Below are 10,614 nucleotides of genomic sequence, written 5' to 3'. Positions count from 1 at the left end.
ATCCAAGAAAGTATAGGCATTTAATTAACAGTGCATAATACATTGATAGTTCATAATATCACAGTGTTTATACTACAGGAAGAAAGAATGCCAATGTGTGAATCAATCATTTCTGTTTGGAAGAGAGGCTTTGGGCAGAAACTGCTGGGCTTCTTCCTCCTCATCACCCAGGGCTGGGTTGTTTTTTTTTTAAGCAGTAACAACCTTACTAGAAACTTTGCTTTTCTACTTTGTTTCTGGCCTATGGAATGTCGTGTTTTAGATCCCAGCTGTGCCATGTTTGGCTTTCTGTTTTATATTTTATCCACAACTGCTGGATGTTTGAACACATGGGACACTTTGAAATATGATCTTACAGTATTGTTCTAACTGAAGTCTCAGAGCCCTTACCTAAAAATTAAAATGTAGCATATTCCTTTTTGATACTGCCAACAAATCACAAACATAGGCCTTTTAGGACTAGGAATTATTAAAATATATCACTGAGGTGCAGAGGCTGAGGCATTTTGCTCTTTGTGTATAAGCATCAGCTTTAATAAATAAGGCTTTAAGTGAATACAGTGAGTGGATGGGTGGGCATGGAGTGATTGGCATTGCTGGTATAAAAAATAGCTATGTAGGCCAGGGATTTAGCTCAGTGGTTCCACCGCCTGCCTCCCAAGTGCAAGGTCCTGAGTTCGATCCTTGGTACCAAAAGCAAAAGCAAAAACAAAAACAAAAACAAAACAGCTATGGTAAAAAAGTCATTAATCACTGATATACTTATAAAGCACTAGAATAGTGTGTGTGACCATGTGTGTGTGAACCAAAATATGTGAATACCTACAAACCAGTCCCTAAACATCCAAGGTGATTACATGCATACATCTGAGAGACCTGTCTATTAGCATAATAGACACCTTTGATCATGGATGAACATTTGGACAGTAGCAAGACATGGAAACGCAAACATAAAATAATGCATATAAATTTTGTTCCTTTGTTTACAAATTATGTCAGAGTTCAAATATTGAGAGCTTTTAAAGGTATTTAGACTCATGGTTAAATGTTTATAAGTTGCCTAGTAAACTTTGAAAGTCAGCTCAAGGCAGTACCTTATTTCCCTGAGAATAAGATCTATCCAGAAAATAAGCTCTCACATGATTTTTCAGGATGCTCATATATAAGCCCTACTCTAAAAATAAGCTCAGTTAAGGGAGCCACACAAACACATTTAGTACATCTGTTGCAACACACAACAGACATGCTGAATTATAAAATACTATTAATATATAAATATTAATATTGACATTAATACTTCAAATAAATAATATAAATTATAATTAGCTAGTTGTAAATACTCAAGCAGATGTCTTTGGATGAGAGGTAAACGCCTATGTAAACAGATGAACTCAAGACTCTGCCTAATGACCAATCAGAGCAGACACAACACATGAATAAAGTGCACACTTGATAACAGATGTGGTTGTGTCTAATATGAATTTTCATAATTCACTGTCAACCATTGTAACAGATGTACTTAATGCACTTGTATGGAATTTTAAAAACATTTTCTGAATTTCGGTGCCTCTAATTTTCAGCACTTTTGTGTGGACCATCATTCTTAACTGTCATCATTTTTGTTGCCACTCCTGCCTCATAATCAATCAATTAACACTTGATTAAATGGAAGCTTTGTCAAGCCCAGCCTGCAAGAGGTCGTGACTTGGGTGAAGAATTCATGGGGTACAATCACTGACAGCTAAGTTGCCAATGCTACAAGCAGGCTACATGGATGAGAAGCATTCATTTCAGGAAAGCTCTGTTGCTGGATATGAGAGGTTGGGGCCAACGGTTTTACAGGAAATTAAATTGTAAGAAATTCAGGCCAGAATTCAGGGTTTGGAGAGTTACCACCATGGTCCAGAAGAAAAGGACATGACTGTATTTGAATAAATATAGATTTTTGTACATGAATACATGTAGATTATTGCACAGGAGTAAATGTAGATAGTTGTACATGAATAAACAAGACATCTCATGAAATAAGCCCTACTGTGTATTCTGCAGCAAAAATAGGGCTGGGAATTTAGCTCAGTGGTATAGCCGCCTGCCTCACAAGCGTAAGGTCCTTAGTTCGAGTCCAGGTACCAAATAATAATAATAGTAATAGTAATAGTAATATAAGACCCAGCCTCATTTTCAGAGAAACAGGGTACATGCAGATATGGCTTATACCCTTGGCCTTTCCAGGCCAAGGATAAGCTGTTTTCTTTTATGAAGAACAAGACTCAGTCTCTAGACTATACTATACTATAGTATACTATATAAATTAGTATAGTATAGTACACTATATAAATTCTTAAAAATACCACTGTTTCAATGACTTCATACAATTTCCTCAGGAATCTAAAGTATCTTTCAGTAAGTTGAAGCACTAAAAGAGTGCCTACACATAATGAATTTAGGGAAAAATACAAAATGTAGGCTCGAAGCAACTATAATTTAAAATGCAATAGAACACACAAGCCCTAGTTTAAAGAATAACTAACAGCAATTATTTAGCTACCATTTGCTATACATGCCATGCTCAGCAGTTTAAATATACTGATGGGAAGAAACCAAGGACTGAAGAGACCTGACAATGCTCCCCAAAGCCTGTATCACAGAGCTGGGAGCACAGGAAGGACTGAAAACAGACGTATCTAGGCTCTGTGCTATGCAGCCAGCATAAGGTGCCTCAGAATACAGGATAATATCCCAGTACTGAAACAAAAAAAGTCCCAAAAACGTTTAATCAACTTAATATATAAACTGCCAATGATCGATAGAAGACACTCAGATGTCTATTTGCAATTGTTTCATTCGAGTTGTTTTATTCAAATCTTTAAATTACTTGACAGCAGATGAGTCTAAAGATATTTAGACTTTTCAATGATCATGGCTGATTATGTTCAGTAAGAAAGGTAAATAATTACAGATAAGTATCATATTTCTGAAAATCATACCAATGCATAATCATGCCCTAATCATACCAATGCATGATTCATGCTAATTATATCTATTTATATTAATAAAAATTAATTATAATCATACATGATATATTTATATCATGATATATGATATTTATAATAATATAATTTAAAACACTGAAAATCTGGAAAGGCTGATTGTGAAAGACTACACATAAAGTGATATAGCTCTTTAAATAATTGTCATTTACATTATTCCATTCTACGTAGTCAGATGGAATTACTTGCTATGGTTAAAATGTTTGCCTGCACATTCATATATTGAAATGCAGTGAGGGTCTCTGACAGGCGATTAGGTCATGAAGAAGGAACCTTCAAGAAAGGCATTAGTGCCTGTTATGGTTTAGGTCTGAAATGTTGCCCAGAACTCATGTGCCCAAGGCTTGGTTGGTAATGGGCTTTGGGGAAGGGTCTGCATGATGAGGCTCTCACTGTCTCAAGTGGGTGAATGCACTGATGAGATGGTAATAGGATGGCATCCTGGGAGGGGCCTCTTCCATACCACGCCCCTTGGGGACAACACCCACTCTCACCTGTGCCCTACATTATCACATCTATGAGGAGCAACCCCCACCACTGCAGACCTCTCCAGTGCACCCTACACCCTGCAGCCACACACAGTTCACAGCAGACCACTGTATCTCACACAAAAAGGGGGCTCATGAACACTCGACTTTGAGCAAATATCAAAACCTAAAAAAGAAAATACACCTCTCTGTGCATGCGTGTGTGCGTGCGTGTGTGACAATTCTGACAACACAGGCTGCTGTATGCTGAGCTCAAGCCTGGACTGCTCCATTAAGTTCAAATTTGCATGTCCAGCCTCCTAGTAATGAACACATCTGAAGCTTAAAGATAAACTACACACAAATGATAATTTTAATAACTTAGTCACAAGGGGTCAAAATAAAATAAATTCAAGGTCCTATTATCAGAGCAACTGATTAAATAGATTATATCCTCCTTTAGAAGAAGCACGTGCTAGTGTTTGTCATTTTTCAAAGGGGAACAGAATTCTAGCATTACATTTAAATGCATGCATTTAGAATGAACTTGTGGCATGTAAATATCAAAAAATAAAATAAAAAGAATGATCAGCAATGTATGAGAAAATAGGAAAAAATGTTAAATAAATCACTGAAAAGTAGACAAGACTAAGAATTTTAAAATCACAAAGATCTGGGGATGTGTCTGTTCATAATATTTCAGCATATATGGTTCCTAATCACATCAAAGTGCAAATCTGAACAAAATAAAAATATCATTTAAGGAAAAGTGTAAGTTCAGAAAAATAAAACAGATGCAATGATTTCAATAACATGGTGTTCATTTGCTTTAAGATTTAAATCTTATTTTACTACCACAAGTCTTTTCTTCCACTTTCACTGAGTATAAATAAGTTTATAATTCCTTATGACTCTCTGACCTCTGAATTTAAGATTAATTTGTCATTTTAAAATTTTCCCAATATACTATATTAATATTCCAGAATCTACATGAAAGTTGGATACATTTCATGGTAAGCTAAAAGCAACATTACCCTTTAGATATTTGTACTGTTTCAAAAAGTTTTACCTAAATGTACACAGATAATTTAACATGAGACAAATGGCAGCCATGAATGAAATCTACATAAAATGCCTAAGTATAAACAGAAACAGGAAGGGGGCTCTGCTAATCACTTCAAATTTGGTATTCATCCAGAATTTTGTCTGAAGTATTCACTTCACCAAATTTTTTTTAAAAAATGACGCTCACCCTAGATGATCAACTTACTTTACAATGGTCGTATTGGAGCTGTAAGGCGGGAACATCTCCACCAATGGGCATTTGTTTTTTAAGCTCTTCATCTTTCATATTCAGCCACTTGATCAGTTCTTCTAAAGACGCCAGTAACCTGTTCCACTTCTCAGCACTGGCCTCCAAATGGGCCCTGTGGAGAAAGAACACTGGCCACAGTTAGGGGTATGAATTGCATTTATAGAATTATGTAACTTCCTTTAGCCAAATAATATTGTATGACCAACTAATGTTCACTTCCAAAAAGAGACTGACTGGAGAAAAAAATAATATTCCCATAAAAAACAGTTATATTGAATAAGCTGTAACATTCAGAGGATACTTGGGATATTTTAAATGTATACATCCACACCTCTAAAGCATGAATATGAGGCCTTCAAGAGGAATGTCCATGATATAATGTAAAATTACAAAGCCATTTTTCACAGCATATGCATAATATATATACACATCCAAGAGTTTTCTTTTATTTATAAATAGGGAGAAAGGATGGGAGGAGGAATAAGGGAAATTGTGTGGACAAAAATGCTTAGAAAGAAACATACCAGATGTGGTTACTACCAAGACCACAGTAAACAGTTAATTTTTATATATTTTTATCAGCTGATTATCAGTTGATATCCAGTAACAAGTGACCATGTACACAGGGAACAACTGGGTCCAAACCATTGACTGTAGTATTTTATACAGTGCCTTAATGGGGAATTCTTTGTTTCAGTAATAATTTTTAGTTTAAGCACAAAAATGCACCTTCAGAATTGCTCAGTTATGAACTTCATAAATAAAGTGTATATTTTAGGCCCGGGGGTTTAGCTCAGTGGTTCCGCTGCCTTCTTCACAAGCTCAAGGTCCCGAGTTTGAGCCCCAGTAGCAAAAAAAAAAACAAAAAAAAAGTGTATGTTTTAAAAGTATATTTTATGTAGTTAAGATTCCAATAAGAGCAAAAGCACTTGGAAACAGAAGTATAAATCAAAGCACAAATTTTTCTTTGCTCTTGTTATGGGCCTGGAGAAATCCCATTTACCCTGCCTCGAGTCTACGGAGGACTGGATTTGAAAATATGGATCAGTAAGGAAAAGAAAACTCAAGGAACTGGGCTTTCCTCAATGATCCGTCACCCACAGCGGGTGTAGACTTAAGCCCCAACCTGGTGCAATGGAATTTCCTTGACTATCTGATCTTCCAGGTTCAGAGGTAAGGCTGATAAACACAGCCTTGTTGTAGGACAGTTTCCAAAGGGTGAAGGCTTAGCAAGGTCAAAGGACTTACATGGGGCAAACTCAGCTACAAGAAACTTCTGTAGATCACACTTCATATCCTCTAATACCACTCTCACCTTGACATTGACATTACGATTCCAACTTTCATAAATCGATTCCTTTACCAAGTGGTATGGGACCAACCTAACAGGCACAGCCACTGTTGTCTGAGGACCTCTCTGTACAGTAATTTCCTTGTTCAAACAAGACTTACTTGAACATCTGTCTCAAAATTCATAGCTGAATTCATAGTTAACTCAAACAAATGTTCACTCATTTATCACATTAGGTGGTCTTCCGATCAACAGATAATCAACAATATGATATTTTTATTTAAAAGTTCATTATTTTTCAGAACAACCAGAAATCTCTATTCTCTAGTTCAGATCTAATTCAAAACATAATAATCATAATCTATCAAAAAATTGAAGGTCTGCATACCTTTTGAAATACTAGAATTTTATATACATGTAACCAGTATTCTCATGCAGTTACATGTCAAAGGTCATTATCTCCCAATCTATTTACAAACTGTTTAATATGAAATAAAGTACTCAGACTCAAAAAGTCTATGTCTTAATCAAAAATGTCACCTTTGTATTATAATTTGGATCTTAAATGTTCCCCAAACACGTACATGCTAAAGACTTGCTCACCAGCTTTTGCTGCTGTTGGGAGGCAGGGCCGGGTGGAACAAAATTAGGTCATTGGAAGTGGCACTTGAAGGCAGTATCAGGACTCCAGTCTCTTCCTCTCTCTCTCTGTACTTCCCAGCCATCATGAGATCAGCAGTTCCCTGCACCAGGCACTCCTCACCATGATATACTATGACACCACAGGTCCAAAGCAACAGAGCCAAGCAGCCATGGACTGCAACCTCTGAAACCATGTATCTTTCTCTTCCTTATAAGTTCACTTCCATTTAGTCATGGTGGCAAATGCCTGTAATCCCAACATTCTGGGATGCTGAGGCAGGAGGACCACAGGTATGAGCCCAGCCTGGGCAATTCAGTGACTTAGTGAGACCCTGTCTCAATAAAAAAGGACTAGAGACATAACTCAGTACAAAAACCTGGGTTCAATCTCCAGTATTGTGCCTCCCCTAAAATTTTTTTTGATTTTTCTCAGATATTTCATCTCAGTGATGAAAAGCTAACCCTGTGTAATACAATAAAAAATAATTTGGACACAGAAAGAAGTTCAAAGTATTTTTAAATCCTCTGAGAATTATATGATAGAAAATTTATTTTAATTTCCTACATTTACTATTGTTTTTGTGTGTTCCACAGGTGCGGTGATTGACCTCACATTACAATATTGTTTTAACAATGTCCTGATTCTGCTTGAGCTCCAGTTTCTCTGTGTTTCTCTTGATTAATTTTAGTCCAAACATGTAATTACCTTTCCTCGATAAACAATAATTTCACTTGTTGCAGAGCAAAACTCAGTAATTCCAATTACATTAATTGAAAACTCTCTGCAGTTATAAGCCTTGCTGCAGCTAGTCCATGTGACTGAACTATTTCAATTTCTTTCCAATATTTCAAAATGCAAAACACAGCCTAAAATCAGAGGTCCTCAGTCAGTGAAGAAATGCTTGAAGTTTCCATGTGCAAATCACTTACACCTGCACCCTGACCTCTTATTCGGATCTTATCGTGCATCTTCAAAATCTGAAGTTTCACTCATTAATCAGTAACAGCCACGCATTATATTCCTTTGCAATCAGTTGTACACATGTATTGAAGAGCAAGCAAATGTCTTTTGCAATACAATTAACTCTTCTGATTGCACAGAAATAATGAAATTGATCACTGAACCTTACCCATACTCAGCACCTGAAGGACTACCTATAAAGATGAAGGCAATACTTTTTAAAAGAGATGCTGAAGTGGCTTTGAAATTAGAAAAGATTGGAATATTTATTTCTTTGCATCTGTACTTTCCCATAGTAAAAAGCAAGCTCATCTGGCAGAATCTCTGCCTGGCAAATCTGCTCTGCTTATTTTTCAATAACCACAACTCTGAATTTAGTGGATTGCTACCATATGCCCAAGTAAATGCATGCTTCTGTAGTAGCTGTCGTTGTTCCTGTTTCATTTTCATTCTTTCATCTTGAAAGATGAAAGCCTTTTCCTGGGCAGTGGGTTGAATGTTTTTTTTGTTCTTGTTTTTTTTTTTTTTTTGGTACCGGGGATCGAACCTTGTGCTTTCGAAGCAGGTGTCGGAGCCACTGAGCTAAATCCCCCCCAGCCCTATTGAATGTTTTTAAGAAAAAAAATTTCATTTGTATTTGGCTTAGTTGTACTTTCTCAATGTTACTACAAACATTTTAAAACTTAAATCTCCCAAGACCATAGATAACAAGTCATCAATCACGTTTTCTGAATCTTCATTTAAAACTTTGCTTTATCTAACTAAATCGCCGCGGGTTCTTGTTTACTTATCCTAACTTTCAAACTGCTTCAATTCATCCTCTGGCTATTTGATGTATACAAAGCAATAGATACTTTCACTGACTGTATAATCAATCTAAGATAATGTCTACTACGAAAGATGCTTTGCACAAGTTATCCTTTTAAAATATTATCATTTATACAACAATTTAAAATAAAGTGCATAAGAATTCAAATATATATATATATACAAAAATTTGTCGGAAGATAATGATCCATAAAAATGGTACTTAATTATTTAAATATAGTAGAAGAGTAACTATGGTGGAAACCACTAACTAATATCTGATTTAAATTGTCGATGGTCTCTCCTTTCACAGAAACCGTATCTTCAAACAAATTACCATTCCTTCTCCGGAGTAAAGACATGAAAGGAAATAGTGTAAGTGAAGACAGGCATTTGTTAAAAGAAAACTGTTTTTCATTTATCCGATACAAATATATATGGCACAACTACTCTGCTATCAGGATCCACACTTTGAGAAACAGAAAGTCATTCAGTAAACTGTTCTGGGCCAAAGTAGAAGAAATTCAAGTAAAGCAAAGGTACTCCAAGACAGGAAACCTGGCCACAGTTCTATGGGGAATTACAACACAGAGAAGGTAGGAACATCTTCAGGACAACAGCAAGAAGTTTGAATCCAACCTAAAATCTAAACTCTTCTGCTATACTGCTTTCACCAAAGGCAGCATTTAAGAGGATGGACAGGAACTGCCCAGATAGATCTGGGGACAAGTAAGAATACATTTGGAAAGTAGGTCTAACAAAGACTTAATGACCCAAGTTCAGAGGAGACAAAGATATACTACCCCCTAATGTAGAAGATAATAAATTTGGAATTTTTCTATAAATGCAATTGCTTTTTGGTTTATAGTAAAATACACAGGTAATAAACAAGGTCATAATGAAAACAGCTTAATTAGTGCAAGAATAACAGGTTACATTAAAAGAGGATTATTCCTGCTCTTCAGAAGAGAATTACAACTACCAGAAGAAAAGATTAGAGTTTTCAAAGGTTAGCCTCTGCTGAAAACAAGCCTAAAGTTATGCTTCTAACACGGCAATCACCAGCAACATGAGGCTATTTAAATTTAAATTTAGCTTGATTGTGATTAATAAAATTTGAAATTCAAGTCATCAGTTTCACTAGCTGCACCGTACATATTTGATATGCCACACATGGCTAGTCTCTGATCAGAGCAGATAGAGAAAGCACATTTTCTTCTTACAGAAAGTTCGGATGAAAGTACTGTTCCAGGGAAAAATGAGAAGAAAGTAATAGAATCTTCCTCTATTAGATTTGGTACAAGGAGATTTTTAGTAGTTTTATAATATGATTAAGAAAACAGTTATCTAAGGCTGAAAGTGATGACAATGACCTGTAAAATGTGGTTGTAAATGATGTAGATGTAAATGATGTTAAAAATCAATTTTCTCTAAGGGCTTTTAAAATGGTGCCCTGCATTTTTAAGAGGATCATAAAAGAACAGGAAGATAGAATTTTATCTCGAACTCTGTTTTCATTAGATTTGACAACTTCTCTGGCCTTTGAAACCATATGTTAATAAGGATCTGCATTAAACATCATTAGGCTGGTAAGTGGCTATTTAATTAATATAATCATACACTAAATAAATTTAACATAAAAATTAAGCCATGTCATTCATGGTACTAAATTTATTTGTAGATTTCCAATTTATATTTTCCAGTGAGCATAAAATATTATCAAAGTCCCTAGGAGCGCATCTTCTAGCTGAAGTTTCAAATCTTTGGCGACCTCCTCTTATCCTGATCTAAGTGAAATACCTAATTATATGTGTTGTTTTTAAGATTGTTAGAGAACACTGAGCACATTGGAGTTCAGTCTTTAAAAAGTTTAATCATAGTCATCTAAAGAGACTATGAAATACTACTTAAGACAGAAAACCACATATTATGACATTTTCTCAGTGACCACACACACCATGGTGATAGAAGGCAATGCATGTAAAGCACTTAGAGTAAATCAGGTGCATAAATATTCAATAAATATTAGCTATTATTATAATCTTTGGCAGATATCCTTTCCTGAAAGTTGACAGCATATT

General features: G+C 35.6%; 1 protein-coding gene across 16 annotated transcripts in view; it reads right to left on the bottom strand.

The window, feature by feature from the left end:
- Utrn (utrophin) overlaps positions 1–10,614 on the bottom strand; it is a 527,655-nt gene that overhangs the window by 134,489 nt on the left and 382,552 nt on the right. For all 16 annotated transcript variants that reach the window (XM_087190253.1, XM_087190252.1, XM_087190262.1 and 13 more), the window contains one exon: positions 4,788–4,944. In XM_087190253.1, coding sequence (XP_087046379.1) covers positions 4,788–4,944 — 157 coding nt within the window. The remainder of the gene's footprint in view (positions 1–4,787; positions 4,945–10,614) is intronic.

The sequence above is a fragment of the Heterocephalus glaber genome, unplaced genomic scaffold, assembly GCF_053883595.1.
Source record: "Heterocephalus glaber isolate CG9 unplaced genomic scaffold, H.glaber_assembly_v1.0 deba00001550, whole genome shotgun sequence".
In the NCBI taxonomy this organism is placed as follows: domain Eukaryota; kingdom Metazoa; phylum Chordata; class Mammalia; order Rodentia; family Bathyergidae; genus Heterocephalus; species Heterocephalus glaber.
Note: the sequence above shows the minus strand (reverse complement) of the source record. Positions and strands in the feature narration are given on the sequence as shown.